The sequence below is a fragment of the Emys orbicularis genome, chromosome 6 (genome assembly GCF_028017835.1).
Source record: "Emys orbicularis isolate rEmyOrb1 chromosome 6, rEmyOrb1.hap1, whole genome shotgun sequence".
NCBI lineage: Eukaryota > Metazoa > Chordata > Testudines > Emydidae > Emys > Emys orbicularis.
In genome coordinates, this window is record NC_088688.1 from 47,736,853 (window position 1) to 47,759,092 (window position 22,240).

At 40.5% G+C, this 22,240-nt stretch overlaps 1 protein-coding gene across 2 annotated transcripts in view; it reads left to right on the forward strand.

The window, feature by feature from the left end:
• The window catches only part of FAM169A (family with sequence similarity 169 member A), a 122,037-nt gene extending 103,382 nt beyond the window's left edge, over positions 1 to 18,655 (forward strand). For both annotated transcript variants that reach the window (XM_065406907.1, XM_065406906.1), the window contains 8 exons: positions 4,033 to 4,212; positions 5,731 to 5,859; positions 6,058 to 6,170; positions 12,892 to 12,946; positions 13,318 to 13,456; positions 15,549 to 15,717; positions 16,408 to 16,614; positions 18,101 to 18,655. In XM_065406907.1, the coding sequence (XP_065262979.1) occupies positions 4,033 to 4,212; positions 5,731 to 5,859; positions 6,058 to 6,170; positions 12,892 to 12,946; positions 13,318 to 13,456; positions 15,549 to 15,717; positions 16,408 to 16,614; positions 18,101 to 18,655 (1,547 nt within the window). The remainder of the gene's footprint in view (positions 1 to 4,032; positions 4,213 to 5,730; positions 5,860 to 6,057; positions 6,171 to 12,891; positions 12,947 to 13,317; positions 13,457 to 15,548; positions 15,718 to 16,407; positions 16,615 to 18,100) is intronic.
• Positions 18,656 to 22,240: the final 3,585 nt, after the last annotated feature.

Consider the following 22,240-nt stretch of genomic DNA (forward strand, 5'->3'; position numbering starts at 1 on the left):
TTACTCTGTATAAAGCTTATACAGGGTAAACTCATAAATTGTCCGCCCTCTATAACACTGATAGAGAGAGATGCACAGCTGTTTGCTCACCCAAGAATTACTTACTTACTCTGGGTTAATTAATAAGCAAAAGTGATTTTATTAAATATAAAAAGGTAGGATTTAAATGGTTCCAAATAATAACAGACAGAACAAAGTAAGTTACCAAGCAAAATAAAACAAAACATGCAAGTATAAGCCTAATACAGTAGGAAACTGAATACAGGTAAATCTCACCCTCAGAGATGTCCCAATAAGCTTCTTTCACAGACTAGACTCCTTCCTAGTCTGGGCCTAATCCTTTTCAGACCAACGTTGTGGCTTATGGCCTGGGTCCAGCAATCACTCACATCCCCTTAGTTATAGTCCTTTGTCCCAGTTTCTTTCAGGCCTCTTTTTGGGGTGGAGAGGCCATCTCTTGAGCCAGCTCAAGACAAAATGGAGGGGTTTCCAGGGCCTTGGCAGAAACCCCTTTGTTCTTCTGTGCAAAATCACAGCAACAAGATGGAGTTTGTAGCCACCTGGGCAAGTCACGTGTCCATGAATGATTCAGTTTTTTGCAGGCAGACGCCATTGTTTACATGTTAGTTTGAACGTTCCCAGGAAAGCTCAGATGTGGATTGGTGTCTCCCAAAGTCCATTGTCAGTTAAGTGTTTCTTCATTGGGCACTTACTGAGAATAGTCCTTTCTCAAGAAGCTGACCAAATGCTTCACTGATGCTACTTAGAATCAAATACATTGAGATACAAGTACATAGCAAATATTTATAACTTCAAATACAAAAATGATACACACATATAGACAGCATAATCATAACCAGCAAATTACAGCCTTTCCATAGGCACCTTACTTGACCTACTTTGTACAAGATTTGGCGCAATTATAGGACCTTGGTTGTTGCAATGATCTATATGGTCACAATTCATGTCAATAACGTCACAACCTCCTTGTTAGATTAGGCAGCTCATATTGGCAACCACACAGCACAAGGCACTCGATATCTCGAGAGCCCAAACAGAAATCTCCCAAGCTGTCTGTCACCGAACCAGAAAGTGTTCAAGGTCAAGCTATAACCTCTCAAAGAATCTTGAAATATATCTCAGGCTGTATTTTGTTCTCTCTCCCTCTCACTCATGGGGTGAGGGTTCATTCCACAAGAGTACAAGTGACGTCTATGGCATCGCTTCAAGAAGAACCTCTACATGATATTTGCAAAGCAGCTATGTGGCGTTCCATCAACACATTTGTGAGGCGTTATGTTTAGTACAAGACTCCTCTGCCGATAATTCTTTTGGAATGGCAGTCCTTGCTTCTGCTCTGCAATCTGTATCCTTGCACCCTCCTCCTACTTGAGTACTGTTTGCACTCACCCAAATTGGAATACATATAGGGACCAGTACTCAAAGAGGAAGTTACTTACCTTCGTAACTAGAGGTCCTTCAAGATATTTGGTCCCGATCTGTATTCCATTACCCACCCTCCTTCCCCGCTGCTTCGAATCATCTTTTGATTCATGGCAGAGAAGAAACTGGAGAGGCAATCGGTCTGCCCCACTCCAATCTCTTTGGTTGGAGACATGAGGAGAGTGAAGGTACGTGCCAGACCGACAGGCACTGCTTTCAGAATTCTCCCTCTCTGGGTGCATAGAGCACATGCGTACCTCACAGTAGAATACAGATAGGGACCACATGCCTTGAAGAACCTCCAGTTACAAAGGTAATTAGCTTCTTCTTATAGCCCCATAACTCAAGAGGCAGAAATCTTGTCCAGTACCCTTCTAGTACTGAAGATGTACAGTAGTGCTGCATAAAGACACATATGTGGGTCATAGGGGATGATATTTTGTGCACAGTTTAATATATTTTGGATATGGTCAGATCAATCTGGTGAGGGTGAAATTCACCCAGATTGTGGAAGTTGCAAACATTAATGCTGTATTGTGCATATTTAGGGTCTGATCCTGCAATTCCCGTGTGCAGAACTCCAGTTGATCTCAGGGTGGCTGCAGGGTCAGGTCTCATTATTGCTGTTCCTTATTTGTGTGTATTGTGCTAGTGCCTAGGACCCCAGTCACAGACCATGACCCCATTGTGCTAGGCGCTGTACAAACACAGAACAAAATGATTGGTCCAAGGGGCTTACAATTTAAGTAGCATGTTTCTATGTCATTAACATTGCTTTATAGATAGTTCTCTCATTTTTTCTCACTGCTTAAATATACATTATAAGTTCTCTGATTGTTACAAAACTTGATTGCATTTTTCAACTTTTGCTGAATTAAATCTAACTTAATTGTAAATAATTTGTTGATCACACCGACAGCCCTCCTTAAAGAATAGAATATCTAATTTTGGGCCAAAGTGGTATGATCTAACATCCTAACTTTATCCTAGTCCCAGTAGAAGATTTTTGGATTAACGTCAGGGAAATTCGTGGTGAATTGCAACTGTTGGTGCACCAGAAGGGTTTTATGCTTTCCTCTTAAGCATCTGGCCTTGTCCACGGTCAGAAACATGATATTGGGCCAGATGGGCCATTGATCTGTTCCAGTATGGCAATTCCTGTGGGGAAGGTAATTGGCAGATGGCATGTCTTTGTTCTGTTTATCAATATTGTGCCTTTGTGCACGTATCTATGAAACTGCTCAGGTCCTAATAGAGCAATTTTCAAGCTAAAAGTTAAGCCAACACAATGATCACGAAAATGACTTCTGAGTTGAAATGTTAATACTTTATTCTAGTTTCTATACAGCCGATTTTATTAGATTCTGAGTGATGGAGGAGTGTTTATAATAAATATTTGTTCCATATACATTGTGGCAATTAGATCATGCAACTACAATTACTTTTCATGTTATTCTACCATTTACTAATCCTGAGCTAATAAACATCCAAGACTATTTGAATATGAAATACTGTTCTACTTCATGGCGTTTTTTTCTCTTTCTGTGGCGATAGACTGAGATGTAGTCCAGTGGTCAGACCACAGGACTGGGACTTACTCCTGTTTTTCTAATTTCATCTCTGATGTGTACTCACTGTATAACCTTAGACAAATAACTTAATCTCTCGTGACTGAGTTTTTCTTGCTTTGCAAATGAGAAAAGCAACTGACCTCACAAAAGTATTGTGAGGACTAATTAATTAATGTCTGTGACGAGTGCTATATATGAGATTTTTATTATTATTTTACTTGGATTGTAAACTCTCTAGGGTAGGGACAATCTTTTCTTTGTGTGCACAGGGCCTAGCACCATGGAGTTCCAATCCTGCCTTGGGATCAGTATTTACCACTGTAATACAAATCCAGATAAATAACATTTATTACTCTGATACCAGTGAGTTCATGGTTACTTTTCAAGAATTTTTCAATACTAAAATTGCTATGTTGTGTCACAGTGCACCTATTCTTAATTATAATTATGTGTAATCCATGCTATGCTATGAATGGAAAAATCCCTTCTTACAAAATTTTGCCTTGACTTCAGCATTATTGATGTTTCATAAAAAATTGGTGGGGGGATGATGATTTGTGTTTCAGTTCTTAAATGAGAGCTGACTTCCATACTTATGGGTTTGTTTTTAAACAGTTTTTTAATCTTATGTAAAAACAATATATTTGGATTGAGCCTTTTGGTTTTTTCTTCCATCTTTTCATTTCATTCTCTTTTCCAGATTTCCTCAAGAAATAACTCAGCAGGATTCCAAAATGTGCCTTTTCCCCCACTACCTTCTCCTCTGTAGCCTTCCATTCTTTATCGTGTAGCAGTAGCAGTACCAGACAAGATTTCTTACGTTGTGTTGCCTGCTGTAAAGCTGCAAAAATACAAAGTTGGCCCAACAAGCCAGTGAATGGCTGAATGTGGCTACTATGTGTACAGTACATCTATTATCATCAGGATACAGTAAAAGCCAAGCCATTATATGTTGATGATCTAAAACTATGAAAAATCAATGATGAAATACTGATGTATGGTTTTTCCATGATTTCAGGAAGCATATGTAGCTCCTATCTTACCCAAAGCTATCAGCTTCCAGTGCTGGACACAATGTTTGTGAGAAAGAGACATCGTGGGAAAGATTTTGGGTTAATGATGTTGGAGGATTTTGTGGATTCCTTTACTGAAGACACACTTGGTCTTCGCTACCCACTGTCATCTTTCATATATACAGGTAAACTCTGTAATTTTTTTCCTGTCTTCTCCACTCTGGCTTTCTTTAAACTTCCAAATAAATACTTCCATCTCAGTTCAACATGGAAGGAAGAGATTAAATTTCTTAAAGTTCATGACAAACTTTAAATAAATATAAAATATGCTGCTATTCAATGAACCTTAAAAAGTCAGATGGAGAATGTGCATGCTGCTTTATTTTCTTGTAATCCTTGAATTTCTGTTGGTTAGTATTATATCTTCGGCTGTCAATTAATCGCAGTTAACTCATGTGATTAACTCAAAAAAATTAATCACGATTAATCGCAGTTTTAATCACACTGTTAAACGATAGAATACCAATTGAAATTTATTAAATATTTTGGATGTTTTTCTACATTTTCATATAGTATTCTGTGTTATAATTTAAATCAAAGTGTATATTGTTTATTACAAATATTTGCACTGTAAAAATGATAAAAGAAATAGTATTTTTCAATTTACCTCATACAAGTACTGTAGTGCAATCTCTTTGTAGTGAAAGTGCTAGTGTCAGGGTGTCCCCCTCCCCCCGCTCCTGTACCCCATCTCCACAGAGTGGGGGGGGGGGGAACACACGACACAACAGGGCTCAAGACGGAAGGAGCTTGCTGGCAGCAGCTGCAGAGTACTTAGAGTGGGGTCAGTGTACTTAAAGGAGAAATGTGTGTCTCTCGCACTCTCACACTCATGGTGTGTGTCTCTGTCTCTCGCTGCCATGCTGTCTCCTCCCTCCATTCATGCTGCTTTGTAGAGTGTGAGGCTACATTAACAACAATGTGTTAACCCTTGAGGGCTCAGCTGAGTGTCAGTTCATCATTTAGCAGTAAGGCATTCTCTGGGAAATATCCCACCCTCTGACTCCACCACCTCAACCAAGCTTCACAATCATCATTGCTGTGTACAGTATTAAATTGTTTGTTTAAAACTTATACTGTGTATACGCGCGCGCGTGTGTGTGTGTGTGTGTGTGTGTGTGTATATTAGTCTTTTGTCTGGCAAAAAAAATTTCCCTGGAACCTAAGCCCCGCTATTTACATTAATTCTTATGGGGAAATTGGATTCGCTTAACAGCGTTTTGCTTAAAGTAGCATTTTTCAGGAACACAACTACAACGTTAAGCAAGGAGTTATTGTAACTATTTTGTAATACCCAGAAATGCTTCCTAGAAGACAGGGAAAAAAACCTGCAGTCCCTGCCCCCTTAATCTTACAATCTAAATTTAAGACATAGTACAATGATGGAAGGTGATAAATAAAAGGACGGGACTGAGTTCTAGATGGATGAGGATTACAGAAATGTTATCATATAGTTACTCAGGTTAGACATGTGCACATCTTGGTGGCTCAGTTCCTTTTTGTTTGTGATGTATTATAAGTATGATAAAGTAGAAGGTCAGATTATAATTGACTCAATAAGATAGTGTTTGAATAATTTCTTAAGCTGAGTTACAGATGTGCATACTGTGTGGTGTGGTTTTGTTTTATTTATGTTTCTTCAGCTTGTAAGCAATATTTTGAAAAGTACCCAGGGGATCATGATCTTCTATGGGAAGTTGAAGGAGCAGGACACTGGTTCCAGAGAACACCTATTACCAGTGTATTGCAGAGAGAAACACTCAAAACTACAGGTAATGATTCTTTAGAAACAGGGCCAGGAAACTATTGAAACTTGAAAAGTAAAGTTACATTGTACAGTGTCTACAGTAATTTTTGTAGACAGTCCCCATTGTGAACAATCCCCACAGAAGTCATTGGAAAGACACCAGCTAACTTCATTATTTAAATTGTATCTGCACTTTTTTTCTGTTGAATTTTTCTAAGAGCAGGAGCCTCTCAAAAAGAAAACAACAGTTCCCAGACTGAGGAGTGTTTTCTGCCGTCTGCCATGGAATCTGAAACGGGAAGCGAACAAAGTACAGAGATTGAAACGCAGCTAAGGGTAGGTACACACACTGTTTTCTGTATACATAAAAACCAAGAGATTTTACAGATTTGTATAATTTATATCTTCATATTCTTCTGGTTTCCTTAATTACTTGTTCTGTAAAATCTTTTACTGAAGAGAAAGAGATGGGTCTCCATATAGGAAGTTATATATTTTTTAATAATCTATTTTTAAACTTCTAATTAGAGAGCAAACTTCTAATTAGAGATACTGGATAAACTTTTGGGAAAAATATAGATGATTCTTAGGAAATTGATTATAAAATCCATTAATTTAATAAAAGTGTGTGCCCTCCTTGTTCAGTACTCCTGCTTTATCCCCCATTTTCCTGTGCTCCTCTCCCTCAGTAAGTCCTTTCAGGAATCCAGCTTGAACTTCCAGTATCTCTTCAGTGTTCTCTGGGCCTGTGAGCCTGGACTATAGCCTTTCTTTTGAACCATCCAGTCCATCAAAACCCATAACTTTTTATCAGATTACCCTTGAAGACATAGTTGTGGCTTCAATGAGAAGGCCAGAAACATACTTATTGTGAAATTTTGTTGTAGTTGAACTAAATTGACATGGGTGTCAGGAGCTATGAAAGACGCATGCTTTTGTTACACTTGGGTTAATGTTACCTTTTTCAGTGAAGCAGCACTGGCTTGTTGCTTAGACATTACAAATTCACCTACTGTTAATAGAATACTAGGATGCATCTTGTACTATCATTTTTTTCAACCAGTGCTTTCTTTGTATGCTATAGGATAGGGTATGAGATAGCCTTAGTAGTGTCTAGTAACTTGCAGTGGTAGATTGTTATAGGTTTGGGGGAGGAGGGTATTTCAATTGCTTTCCTCCCCCACCCTGCAGTCTTGGGATGTGTGAATATCCAGACTATGACACTTAGGCCTGGTCTACACTACGAGTTTAGGTCGAATTTAGCAGCGTTAAATGGAATTAAGCCTGGACACGTCCACACGACGAAGCCCTTTTTTCCGACTTAAAGGGCCCTTACTCCACCTCCGACGAGGGGATTAGCGCTGAAATCGGCCTTTGTGGGTCGGATTTGGGGTAGTGTGGACGGAATTCGACGTTATTGGCCTCCGGGAGCTATCCCACAGTGCTTCATTGTGACCGCTCTGGACAGCACTCTCAACTCAGATGCACTGACCAGGTAGACAGGAAAAGCCCCGCGAACTTTTGAATTTCATTTCCTGTTTGCCCAGCGTGGAGAGCACAGGTGACCACGCAGAGCTCATCAGCACAGGTAACCATGATGGAGTCCCAGGATCGCAAAAGAGCGCCAGCATTGACCGAATGGGAGATACGGGATCTGCTCGCCATATGGGGAGACGAATCAGTGCTAGCTGAACTCCGTAGCAGTAAACGAAATGGCAAAATATTAGAAAAAGTCTCAAAGGCCATGAAGGACAGAGGCCATAACAGGGACGCACAGCAGTGCCGCGTGAAAATTAAGGAGCTAAGGCAAGCCTACCACAAAGCCAGAGAGGCAAACGGAAGGTCCGGGGCAGAGCCGCAAACATGCCGCTTCTACGCGGAGCTGCATGCCATGCTAGAGGGTGCAGCCACCACTACCCTAACCGTGTGCTTTGACTCCATCAATGGAGAATCACGCAACAGGGAAGCGGGTTTGGGGTACGAGGAAGATAGCTCACGGCAAGGAAGCGGAGAAACCGGTTTTCCCAACAGCCAGGATATGTTTATCACCCTGGACCTGGAACCAGTAACCCAAGAACTCACCCAAAGCGTGCTCCCAGACCCTGAGGGCACACAAGGGACCTCTGGTGAGTGTACCTTTGTAAATATTACACATGGTTTAAAAGCAAGCGTGTTTAATGATTAATGATTAATTTGCCCTGGCAATTGCGGCCAGTACAGCTACTGGAAAAGTCTGTTAATGTGTATGGGGATGGAGCGGAAATCCTCCAGGGACATCTCCAGAAAGCTCTCCTTCATGTACTCCCAAAGCCTTTGCAAGTGGCGGGCTGAAGAGGATAGGTGGCGTCAGATTGCTGACAGAAGGCAAGAGTCGATGCTCCGGCTGCTGGAGCATCAAACTGATATGCTCCAGCGTATGGTTGAGCTGCAGGAAAGGCAGCAGGAGCAGAGACCGCCGCTACAGCCCCTGTGTAACCAACAGCACTCCTCCCCAGGTTCCATAGCCTCCTCACCCAGATGCCCAAGAACGCAGTGGGGGGGCCTCCAGCCACCCAGCCACTCCACCCCAGATGATTACCCAAGCATCAGAAGGCTGGCCTTCAGTAAGAGTTAAAGTTTTAAAGTTTTAAACTGCAGTGTGTCCTTGTCCTTCACTCCTCCCCCACCCCTCCCGGGCTACCTTTGCAGTTATCCCCCTAGTTGTGTGATGAATTAATAAAGAATGCATGAATGTGAAGTAACAATGACTTTATTGCCTCTGAAAGCGGTGCTCGAAGGGGGGAGGGGAGGGTGGTTAGCTTACAGGGAAGTAGAGTGAACGGGGGTCGGGGGGAAGGGTTCATCAAGGAGAAACAAACAGAAGTTTCACACCGTAGCCTGGCCAGTCACAAAACTGGTTTTCAAAGCTTCTCTGATGCGCACCGCGCCCTGCTGTACTCTTCTAACCGCCCTGGTGTCTGGCTGCGCGTAATCAGAGGCCAGGCGATTTCCCTCAAACTCCCAACCCGCCATAAATGTCTCCCCCTTACTCTCACAGATATTGTGGAGCGCACAGCAAGCAGCAATAACAATTGGAATATTGGCTTCGCTGAGGTCTATCCGAGTCAGTAAACTGCGCCAGCGCGCTTTTAAACGTCCAAATGCACATTCTACCACCATTCGGCACTTGCTTAGCCTATAGTTGAACAGGTCCTGATTACTGTCCAGGCTGCCTGTGTACGGCTTCATGAGCCATGGCATTAAGGGGTAGGCTGGGTCCCCAAGGATAACGATAGGCATTTCAACATCCTCAACGGTTATTTTCTGGTCCGGGAAGAAAGTCCCTTCCTCCAGCTTTTGAAACAGACCAGAGTTCCTGAAGACGTGAGCATCATGTACCTTTCCTGGCCATCCCACGTTGTTGATAGTGAAACGTCCCTTGTGATCCACCAGGGCTTGCAGCAGCATTGAAAAGTACCCCTTGCGGTTTATGTACTCGGTGGTTTGGTGCTCCGGTGACAAGATAGGCATATGGGTTCCATCTATTGCCCCACCACAGTTTGGGAATCCCATTCCAGCAAAGCCATCCACTATGACCTGCACGTTTCCCAGAGTCACTACCCTTGATACCAGCAGCTCTTTGATTGTGTTGGCTACTTGGATCACAGCAGCCCCCGCAGTAGATTTGCCCACTCCAAATTGATTCCCAACTGACCGGTAGCTGTCTGGCGTTGCAAGCTTCCACAGGGCTATCGCCACTCGCTTCTCAACTGTGAGGGCTGCTCTCATCCTGGTAATCTGGTGCTTCAGGGCAGGGGAAAGCAACTCAAAAGTTCCATGAAAGTGCCCTTACGCATGTGAAAGTTTCGCAGCCACTGGGAATCGTCCCACACCTGCAACACGATGCGGTCCCACCAGTCTGTGCTTGTTTCCCGGGCCCAGAATCGGCGTTCCACGGCATGAATCTGCCCCAGTAACACCATGATTTGCACATTGCTGGGGCCTGTACTTTGTGAGAGGTCTATGTCCATGTCAATTTCCTCATCACTCTCGTCGCCGCGCTGCAATCGCCTCCTCGGCTGGTCCTGGTTTTGCTTTAGCATGTTCTGGCTCTGCCTATACTCCAGGACAATGCGCGTGGTGTTCATAGTGCTCATAATTGATGCGGTGATCTGAGCGGGCTCTATGATCCCAGTGCTATGGCATCTGGGCTGAAAAAAGGCGCGAAACTATTGTCTGATGGAGGGAGGGAGGGAGGGACAAGTGACGACATGGCTTACAGGGAATTAAAATCAACAAAGGTGGCTGTGCATCAGGGAGAAACACAAACAACTGTCACACAGAATGGCCCCCCCAAAGATTGAACTCAAAACCCTGGGTTTAGCAGGCCGTTGATTTCACGGAGGGAGGGGGAAGCAAATGAATACAGAACAAATCTGGTCCATCTATTTTTTTACATCTTAAGCTGGCAACAGACGGTGCAGCATGACTGATAGCCATCGGCATCTTCTGGGTGCTTGGCAGAAGATGCTGTATTACGACTGCTAGTCATCATCGTCAAGACGGTTCAATAGGACCGCCGGCAGGACTGAGTCTCCAGGAGACAAAACATGTCTGCCCAGGTGCCTCTGACCGAACTCACTGAGGAGTACGACGACGACGGATACCAGTCGTAATACACCATCCACTGCCAAAAGGCAAGGAGCTGCTGCTGTATAGCAATGCAGCCCCACGTCTGCCAGCACCCAGATAGCCGATGACGGCTATCAGTCATACTGCACCGTCTACTGCCAAAAGGCAATTAGCTGCTGCTGTGTAGCAATGCAGTACCACGTCTGCCGGCACCCAGATGACATATGGTGACGGTGAGCTGAGCTGAGCGAGCTCCATGCTTGCCGTGGTATGTTGTCTGCACAGGCAACCCAGGTAAAAAGGCGCGAATCGATTGTCTGCTGTTGCTCTGACGGAGGGGGAGGGGCCTGACGACATGTACCCAGAACCTCCTGCGACACAGTTTTTGCATCATCAGGCATTGGGATCTCAACCCAGAATTCCAATGGGCGGCGGAGACTGCGGGAACTGTGGGTTAGCTACCCACAGTGCAACGCTCCAGAAGTCGACGCTAGCCTTGGTACTGTGGACGCGGTCCGCCGACTTAATGCACTTAGAGCATTTTATGTGGGGACACACACAATCGACTCTATAAAACCGATTTCTATAAAACCGGCTTCTATAAATTCGACCTAATTTTGTAGTGTAGACATACCCTTAGAAGCACTGTAGACACAAATAGTGCAAAGGCTGCATTTCTCTGGCATCAGATGGAAGCATCAAATGCATCAGTCTAAGAAGATAGTGTCCATGAAAGTGCATAATCGCATTGTAGATGAACATGATGTAAAGTGTACAGCCTGCATTCAGGTTTATTCAGTTCCCCTGCAGAAGGAATGTGAGTTTCTTTGTGCATATTTGAAACCTCAGCCAAATTTCACCCGCATATGGATATGCAATTGAATATTTTTGTTTGTTGACTATTATGCAGTTGTTAAGAGATGGAAAATTCTACAAGATAAAGCTGCTTGCATACAGTGAATACTGATGAATGTTAATGAGGTATTAGTTTGCATTGTACAAGCCAGTCAGAATGCACTTGGGAGTAAACTTTAATTATGCAAGACTGGTGCCTTAGGCACAAAACCTAGCTACTGAAATCTAAACTTTGTATTCAAAGTAAAATGTAAGTGTCTAGCATGGTTGAGAAGGTTACCTCCCAAAGGTAAACTGAATGCAAACAGATATATAATGTTTTCTTCTTGAGTTTGTAAACAAGCCTGAAACAATAACTCTGAGAGCTGTCATTCATAACAGTAAGTTTCTAACTCTGAAACTTGATTATGATTATTTAAATGTCATATCTACTGGTAATCATTTTAGCAGAAACAACTGATTAATGCACTTATATAAGGTTGTTGGCTGCAGTCACGTATTATGGGGGAAGGAGCAGTGGGCCATTTAATTGCTGTTAAGGCTTGCTGTGGTGGTGAATTAAGAATTCAAGCCCTACCAAAAAAGTCAAGTCACCTGTGCCCCTGTCCAAAAGTTGGAGGGGAAAAAAGAAATGCATCCAATGTCAAAAGCCTAAAATACTTTCTGGAGGCCAGAATCCCAAATCCCAGAATCCCTTCTAAAATACTAGAACTGGCTTTCTCCCTGATGACTGCATTATCAGTACAAAATTCTGAAGACTTAAGAGTAGTGTAAAATATTAATGTGGAAAACGATTCCCACATGTACCTGTGTATTACGTTATTTTTGTCTATAAAAACACAAGGAATACTGAAGTGATTGTAACACTAATATATAATTAAACAAATCCCTCTATTTAAATTTAATTGACGTTATCTCAAATATCAATGTATTACAGAACTCATTGCAACCCACTGGGTCTTGCAGCAGAGGTCTTTGGGGTTGGGTTGGAATTGCAGCAGAGCAGGTGGACATGGCCTCTTTTTAGTGCTAGTTTACCTAAAGTAGCTAATCTAGGGCAATTAATCATAGGTCTGTTTTTAAAACAAGAAGCTTATACTCTGAGAAATTATTGTAAAAATAGATTTGTGGGGTTGGATGCTTGTGTCTCAATGACTGCAGATCTAGTTTGGTCATGAATAAAAAGACGACTCATGTACCCGCTGGCTCTGCAGCCTACACCTAGAATCTAAGGCTGAAGCTCTGTTTTACCCAGCTTGCCACATCATCACCAGTAATAAAGATTTATTAATTTGGTTGATTTTTTCTTTTAAAAATTCCAAACTAGATGTTTTGGGATAGTAAGAATGTGTATTAGTCACTAAGAGAGTAGATCTGATTCTAAATTCACCCAGTGAGCCGATCTCTTTATTGAGAAGATACCGTTTTTCCACTTACTCCTTCATCTGAATGTAGTCAGTCTCCCAAAGAGCGACTTTGAATTAATATTCCAGAATGTAACTGGGGGTTAGGAGATGAAGGCATTTCAATCAGGAGAATAGAATCTCCAGTGGTTCAGACTTTTAAAGTACAGTATGTTTTTCTGCTTTAGGTTGATTCTCAAAAAGGCAAAGACATCTTAGATGCCCAGGCAAGCACTTCTGAAGGTAAAAATAATGTTGAACATCAATATTATGGTTTACATTTTAGTAGGGTAATGGCCCATTTTCACCATTACTTTTAACTTCTTTGTGCCTTGATTTAGTCATCTGCAAAATGGATAAAATTCTAATGCCTCTTTTAGAAGGGTTTTGAGGCCTAAATGATGTTTGTAAAGTACTTTAAGATCCTTGGATGAATGCTAGTATTGTAAATTTATTTTGGTCTGTTTTAAAAAAATCCCATAATGAAATGCTTTTTCACTTAAGCCCTGCATATGCCTACTTTTATGAAAAATACTAAAGTTATTATCTTACAATCTGCAGATCCATTAGGTATGTGTATTCTTTCATTTACATTCATTTTTTGTATCTTTAAGAGCTTGATGTTACGCCAGTTTCCACTCGAACACGAAGCAGTCATTTAAAACGTCCCAGGATAGGAAAGAGGAGCCAGGAATCTGAAACTGAAACTCCTTCAGGAGAGGATGAAAACCTTCTTTGGATATCAGGAAGCAGGTATTGTGTCACTTTTCATTTTGCAGTTTCAGTGGTGTCAGAGCTGTGGTGTACCTACTCATGTGGTACATGCTATTTCCTATCCCATTAGAAAGCAAAATTGATATACCCTCCCTTCCCCTGCTTTAGTCTGATTTGCTGATTACTTTAAAAACAAAACTCCAGGGGGGAAAAAGCAAGCTGCCGACTCTGAAGTGATCACACCAAAGCAATGGTTTGTGTTTCCATATAAACTCGGCAGATTTTGGGAACGACATTAACAACACTGTGGTGACTAGTTGCACATTCAGCAATTTTTATGGTACTGAAATCTTGAAGAATCAAAGTTTAAATATACATCACTGTGAGAATGTTCTCAGGGGTGTGTGTGTGTGGTATTTGTTAAATGGGAACATATAGAGCTTTTTGTATTCTGACTTCTATCTTGTATGGTACAAAAACTCTTGAAAGGCCACTGAAACCCTGAAACATTGATTGCACAGGCTCCCATGGAGAATATTAGGGTTAATTAAAAAAGCAAACACAAAAATACTAAAACCCCCTAACTAAAATGAAGAGAATTTTACTGGTTAGGCTCTGAAACATGTTTGGATTGATAAAAGGTATAGACTGATTGAAAGGAAATTAGTTGTATTCTGTTAAAACTACAAGGAGTCCAGTGGCACTTTAAAGACTAACAGATTTATTTGGGCATAAGCTTTCGTGGGTAAAAAACCTCACTTCTCAAGTCACTTCGTTATAGTAATTGGAATGTAGTTTGTGTAAAAATCTACGTTCCTGCAGCATGTCCATCTGACATCTATTTTCATGACTTGTTGGGGAGGGACAGGTTTCCTTACCGAAACAATCAAGTTCAAAAGACTTAGTGTAGCAAGCGGTGAAACAAAATTAGCTGCGGCAGCGCTTTAACATGGCTTGTGTAGTCGCGGAATAGCGCTGGGAGAGAGCTCTCCCAGTGCTCTTAAAAAAAACACCTCCATGAGGGGAATAGCTACCAGGGCTGGGAGCATGGCTGTCAGTGCTGGTACTTTACGGCGCTGCAAGTTTCAGCGCTGTAAAGTGCCAGTGTAGACAAGCCCTAAGTGGCTTCACATGTCCTGCATTATCCAGGGTCTGCTTTTTACTTTCCTTGTGAATAGCTAAATGGAACCAGAGATGATATGCTATTATGCACTTCTAGACAATATGCTGCTGTAAAATGGACAGTGTTTGGAATATATAAAATTTATTCAGTGATTTCTAACCACCTGTCCCACAGATTGGCAATCAGTGCTTCGAGACTTGTAGCCACAGATAATTGGCTAGTTGGATACTTGGGAAGCTGATGACTATTCTTGAAAATCAGGATATTAGGGTTTGTAGTAAAAATTTTGTGACACCACTGCCATAATCCATCTTGAGAAACTGGTGTGTGTAGTTACAGAACGCTTGTGAAACAACTGTATACAAGTCAATTGTGCACAATATCATTTCTTCATATATAAAACCTAAGTGCACTTAAAGATGAAAAATTCCATCATCCCAAAAATAAAAAGTGAACATTTCTGAGACCTCATTACCTGTTGGCTACATCAAAGCTTTACTTTTCCAGCCAATCTGTGTTCTGTCTGCTATCTTGAATTCTAATCCAGTTAGACGTTTTGTAAGCCATATGAAGTTAATGATCATTTTAGCTTTACAAGGCTACTCAAACAATTAAGTCACATAAGACTGATAGTGGTATACCTGGGTTGGGAGAAGCTGGGTCTCTTTTCACAGGGTCCAAATTCTTTTTACCGGAATTAACATTTTATAACTTCAGAAGCTTGCAGCCCTCATGAAGGTGTTCTGATTTCTAGCTTTGAATTCAATGGAAGGAAGATAGAGGCCTCTTTATATATTGGTGCAGCAACAGTCTAGTTGAATAGCTATCTAGTTAGGAGTTGGCCATTTTCAATATATAATTTTATTTATTTAGCTGGGTTCCACACTCCTATATGATGAATGTGTATTATACTAATTAACTTACTGTGGGAGAAAGTTCTCATTATTTAATGGTGTCACTGAGATTGTTAACCTAAAAAAATTAAGAGTGTTTTATTTTCTGTTACAGGTTGGAACCTGTAGCACATACATCTGAAAGCTCAGAAGAGTTAGTAGAAGAAACTGAAGAAAATGTAGTTGAAAATGAAGAGGAAACAGTAGTTGAAAATGAGGACCAGTTAGTATTGGAAACACAAGAGTTCTGTATATCACCACCTGAGAAACAAGATGAGAAAGAGGTAACAGCTAAGACTGGTTGAGGTTCAGTGTAAATAAGGCCCAGGTGGTGGTGGTAGGCTTGAGGAAGCTTTCCATCCACATCTGAGCAGGAGATTGCAACCTTTTGTGTCAAATGTGGTCTTTGCTACCATGAGGTGTGCCTTTGCCAACTCTATATGAAATTATTGCAATGCATTTTATGTGGGACTACATCTTAAATCCATTTGGAAGATGAAGCTGGTACAGAATTATGGTTAGGGAAACTTCCTCCATACTTAATGTGAACATTAGAGTCCACAAGAGCTTCTGTAAGGTGAATCCCCAGCTAGTTTGTTAACTCTGGCAGCACGAAGTAGCTGGAGCAGAGGCCAGAATCTGGTCTAGTATCTCTAAAGAAAATTAGATGATCCTCAAGGAACCAATGGCTTGCTGTATATCAGAGACTCCTGTAAATTTTGAAAATGCTTGCTTTAATTTTTATGCTTGAAAAAAGCCAAAACATATATATATATATATATGTAACTGTTTGCATAACAGTTTTACTCTGTAACAGAAGTTATGAAGTTAAAGCTAGAAGTAACATTGGTGTCTTGGTAGAATCTCACACCCTGCTGATCAAGTCTTTATGCAAAAGTTCTGCCTCTGAGTTTTTTACGCTGATGTTTTGAACAATGGTTGTGTCCTAGCTTGACTTACGAATGTCACTTTAGGAAACTGAATCAGAGCCACTCAATGGTGAGCTAACAGAAGCGACTATCAAAACATCACTCATGACTGAAGAGGAAACAGCTAGTGAAATACTAGATGGTGAATCAAAATTACAGTCTGACAATCCAGAAGAAGAATCTTTAACTCTGTTTGTTCCGTTAATCCTTGACTCTTCAGCGAAATCTTCTGAAGACACTGCATCAGATAAGGTGAGGGAAGTGCAACAAAATGATATTTTAGGTCTTTTTTTCTGCAATGCATATATTACATTTATTTATTTAATAGGTATAGGCCATGAATTACTTGCAAAAGCAGTTGTCAGAATGTATGGCAAAATCCATAAATAAAATAAGACTGCTGTTTTAGTAATATGCAGTAGCAAGGAATCTGTGTTAATTAAAACTAAGGAAAATGATGCTCTGGTCCAATCTCCCTTAGCAATACTCAAATACATATCTAGTATTTTAGTGGAAGATAACCACATTCAAAAAGCCATCCCTCTGTTGTGGCTAGTAATTTCTCTCAATGCTTAGATTTGATAAAATGAGTAGGGCAAAATAAAATATATTGCACCAATTATTTGCTGATAAAGTATAAGAAACTTATTTATTTGTAATACCGTAGCACCTAAGAGCCCCAGTCCCATGCCAGGACCTCATTGTGCTAGGTCAGTGGCTCTCAAACTTTTTTACTGGTGACCCCTTTCACATAGCAAGCCTCTGAGTGCGACCCCCCCCCCCTTATAAATTTAAAAACACTTATTTATATATTTAACACCATTATAAATGCTGGAGGCAAAGCGGGGTTTGGGGTAGAGATTGACAGCTCGCCACCCCCTGAGGGGTCCCGACCCTCAGTTTGAGAACCCCCGTGCTAGGTGCTGTACAAAAACAGAAGGTCCCTGCCCCAAAGAGCTTTACAATCTATCTAAGATAAGAGATGATGCAGACAGACGGGAGTACAAGGAAATGAGACCGTATTGATCACCATGATGCAGTGGTCTCAGGACTGTAACAACTGAACTGTTGCCAAGTTTTTTGTAGGCAAGAGTTTTAAGGAGGATAATGTAGTTTTGTGGATGTGCACGAGTAGCTGCTCCCAAGAGTGGGGAGCAGCATGGGAGAAAGCACGAAGATGCTTGTTTGAAAATTGAATAGTGGGCGATGATGGCTGGCATCATGGGCCAATCGGAGGTGAGAGTCAACCTTTTGATACTGCATGAGAGATGATCGGTAGAGTGTGGATAGGTCTTGAAGGGCCTTGACAGCGAAGACAAGTAATTTACGTTTGATACAATAGAGAGGGAGATCCACATCCCAAGGAATTTACAATCTAAATTCACAGACAGTTATAGGCACCACGCAGAATGCTAACTATTGGAACAAGTACATATGCTTACTCTGCACTAATTTCTAAGTGTGCCCCATTGTGCCTGAGTGATCCTCTGAATTTTTGTATTTCAAAGCTTTAGAAAAAATCAGATAATGTCAAGGCCCTAAGCCAGGAAGATAGCTTGTGTGAGGGGAAGGAGAAGATTGTTAATGGTTCACCCAATGCTGTAAATTGCTGAGTGCTTCAACTCCCACTGCGAGCTGAGGGTGTTCAGCACCTTGCAGGGGAAGACCCAGAGTCTGTACCATCTCAAGAACATGTGAATTGTCCCCTTGATTGTTTTGACTCTTATTTTTTCCTCAGGTTATGAACACTACTGATTCAGAAATACCGATGGAGGAAAGTGTATCTATGGAAAAAGAGGGCATTGAAGAGGAGCAGCAAGCAGCCCAAAGGAAGAAATCATCTGATGAAAGTGCAGATACTGTAGCTTCAGTGCCAAAAGAAGAACCATCTGATAATGGCCTTTCAAACTCTGTGGTAACTGAAGCACTAGAAGAATCAGTTTCTGAAAATGTGTCACCCAACGCATCGTCTTCCTTGGAAGAGCAAAGTGAGGAAGCAGGGCATGACTCACAAGAAACCCCTGTTGTCCTTGGTCAGAGTTCTTTGATAGTGGTTGAACTTGAGGATGTGTCATTCCAGCAACATTCAGAAGGACAAAAGAACCAATCAGAAGAGCAGTCTGAGGAGTCTTCTGAACAGATGGATCAATACACGCAGACAGCGGCAGAGAGAGCTGCTGACAGCAGCTCAGAAGAAACAGAAATTGAGGTACCAATAGTAGATCGGAGGAATTTACGAAGAAAGGCCAAAGGATACAAAGGACCACCCAAGAAGAAAGGAAAGCCAGCTTAACAATGAAGTCGCTTGTTAATCCAGCTATTTGTAAGTTATTATTTCATTTAAAATAGGGTATTCTTAAATCGCATGGGACACAGGATACACAAGTATTCAGAAGTTTGGGTTGGACTTCCCTTCGGGATTCACCACCTTTCCTCAATTTTTCTTGAATTTTTAACCACTATACAATGAGCTTCATCAGGGTATGGAAGTAAATGGCCAGTCTCCTCCTTTATAAAGGATAAAAGCTGAATAAATGGAACAGTTGTGCTAGCAAAGCAACAAAATTTACATTTAAGATTAGAATTGTTAGAAGAAAATACCATCTGTGAAATCCTAAACCCATTGACTTCAATGAGGCCAGGATTTCACACCAGATGTTTATAAAATTGTGTTTTCCGCTTAAGGAAAAAAAACAGGACTGAGGGTGAAAAACCCACATACTCTACCAGAGAATAGAGTAAAAGACTATATGGCATAAATATTGATCTCAAGATGAAGGGAGTATACACAAGAACTTACTCTTACAACTTAATGGTCCAAAATAACATGAACAGTGCTATCTATTTTTTCTCTAGTATTGTTTTAGGTGAACTGATTTTCCACCCCTACTTCCAAATCCCATTTACTATTCATTTGAAAGAGAAACAGCTGAGTCCATGATCTGAAGCACTGTCAAAACAATGTCTAGCATTGTACAATACAATAATGAAGCTTTTTAGTGGAGCATTAATGATGCTTATATGGTAAGTTATACATTTATCGTTTCAAAATTCAATGTTAAGCATACATTTTACAGCATCTACTTTTACTTGTATTGAGCTGCCCATACATTTACAGAACTGTTTGGACTGCCACCCCATGTGCATGTGCTGATTTGGTTCTTGATCATTTATCTTTGTGTCACAGTGCAGAAAATAATCCTTTAGCTGGAAATGGGCTGATTTTAAGTTAATAGGGAATGCTACCTGGTATCTTCCAAATACTTAGCTGGTACATTCAGCAGCCGTTAGATGTGATGTCTATCAGGTGCAAGACTCCTGTGAGCCCAGAAATTCCAGGTATACCATGACATTTCATTAGTGTAAAGTAAACATTAATCGGAGTTGCAGCAAACATCCGTGTATGCCAAATTATTGTCTTCGTGTAACTACCAGGAGATTGTTGCAGTTAGATGAAAAAGTGAAGTAGCCCTGACTCTGCTGTAATTCCTGGGATAACAGCTTTCCAGTTTGGTTACTTGGATAGTAACACCCAAGCTTGCAGCATTAAGACAGACAGAGAGTAGGCAGGAAAAAACCCAGACCATTCATCCGTGTTTCTGAATAGTCCCTTTTACGCTATCTTCAGTGATATCTCTAACACATTTGACTCAAATTGCAATGTCAGACATCAATTATATATTTTTAAATCGCCGTTTATTTCTGTCCAATAATGAAGCTCCTGCAATAATGGGTAAAAATTCAGGAATAAGTAAGAACAGTGGTGCATGCACAGAAAGGAAGAAATGTGACTATTTGTACTCTTACCTATTTTATAAGATAGATGAGCAAAAGTTGGCACCTACATGTCTCAAAATTGAAGGTACCTACTTATTTCTCTTTAGGATTTATAAATAAAAGGTTCACTTGAATAACATCAATGATCTTTTAATTTTTATCCTCTATGAAACAAATATAAGAATCTGCTTTGATTTTATGGATGTACAGTTTAACTTTTTAGATATTTTCTTATCTTATTTAGCTGGTGAAACACCCTTGTTCTTTTAAACTGTTTTCACTCACTTTAAAATGAGGGTGCAGGTTTTTTTAGAGGCTTGTATTGCATATGCTCTGGAACTGGGGTGCATAGAATCATTGAGCTATATTTGGATTTCTTAAAATGTTGCAACTTTTCCTGTCAATGTACATTTGTTGTATATGAACATTGTGGATGAGAGGTATAAGCAGAACTTTTCTTGATTGTTTATAAATATTCAAGTGAACCTTCAGCCTTTCTAAAACCAATTAAACATTTTCTATAAAGCACACAAGAAAAACCTTCTGTTATGTATGCTGTGGCTTCTCTTTTAGCGCTAAGATTGTTGTAAAAACAGACAGCTGGAAAACACTACATTTTATTGTTGCAAGAATTGAACTTGTTAGGGGGCAGGGAGTTGACTTAAAAAGATGTTTTTTGTGTACAATAAATTTTAAAAAGTGGATGATATGAATGTTAGGCTGTTAGTTGAAAAGAGTTAAGCTTTGGGAAAGAGTAATGGACTCGTGTACTTCAGTAGATACTTACAAAAATATCTTTTAATTAAAACTCACTTTCATTTTCAATTGTGTTAAACAACAGCATTTTTCAGACCATGCACCCTGGCTTAAGGTCTATTCACTTGTTCTCCCTCCTCCCCCTTCCCCCTCCCCCCCCATATGGATAACCCAGAACTAACTTATGCGAACATATCCTGTTTTCAGATATTTCCTGTTCATTGAACATTTAAATTTGCAGTTGCACAGTTAGCACCATTATTATTTCAACAGTAAAACTCCACTTGATTTCAGTGGCAGCAAGAGCAGTCTTAGGGGTTGAATCTGATTTCACTTAAACTGGTGTAAACTGAGTTACTCATTGATGTCCAAAGGAGTTACACTTGTGTAAAACTAGCAAAACTGAGATTAGAATCAGGACCCTGATTATTAGGAAGAACTGAATATGGAGAACAGGTGCATAATTAAGAATTCTTGCAGCCACTCTGCTGCTAACAGGGATATCCTACTACTAGAGAAGGATTACACCAGTCATTTGAGCTAAATGTCATATTTGGTATCAGCTATCTTAACAATTAATAATGAGCTGGTGAAATCAAGCTATTCGCACAAAAGAATTAATGTTCATTACAGTGCTGAAAATCCAATTACAACATAGCATAATCTCAAATACCTTCTGCTATACTATTGCAAAGAGAACACCTCCATTTACAACTAAGCATGTCAATGAAGAGTTTAACTTTGGGAAATAAAATTACCTTTTTTAGCCTTTTTTAGGCTTAACAGAAGTAAAACACGGTCTTTCTTGTTTCAGATTACCATTGAACTGTTAGAACTTTAAGATCTTACCACACCAGCAATCCAAAATCAGAACAGTGTTTGATTTTTATAGTTTGTACCAAATGTTACTAAAACATGATGTGGAACAATATATAGACAACTAAAGCAAGCAGTATTATTCTTGAGCCTTATTTAGTCTAGGAACAGAACTTAAAGAACACTAACTTTATCACCCTTAGATGATAAATGGTTTTGTATTTGAACCTGACATTCATTCATGTCTTATTTGTATTGCTTACTAATTTTCATGAAGATTTGCTCTGCTTCCCACAAATTCATATTCTTTTCTTTGTAAAGTCTATGTTCATTTCATGCAGAAATATTGTTTACTGTTCTCATCCTGTTTCCCAGAACCCATCACATTAAACTTGCATTCATATCTTTTTTCAGAACTGGAATTTTACTTTTAGCTTGATAAATGCTATGTCGCTTATTCTTTGCTGTGTTTCCCCACCTCCACTATCACAATATTCCCTGGAGTTTAGTAATTAGATCTCATTTACAA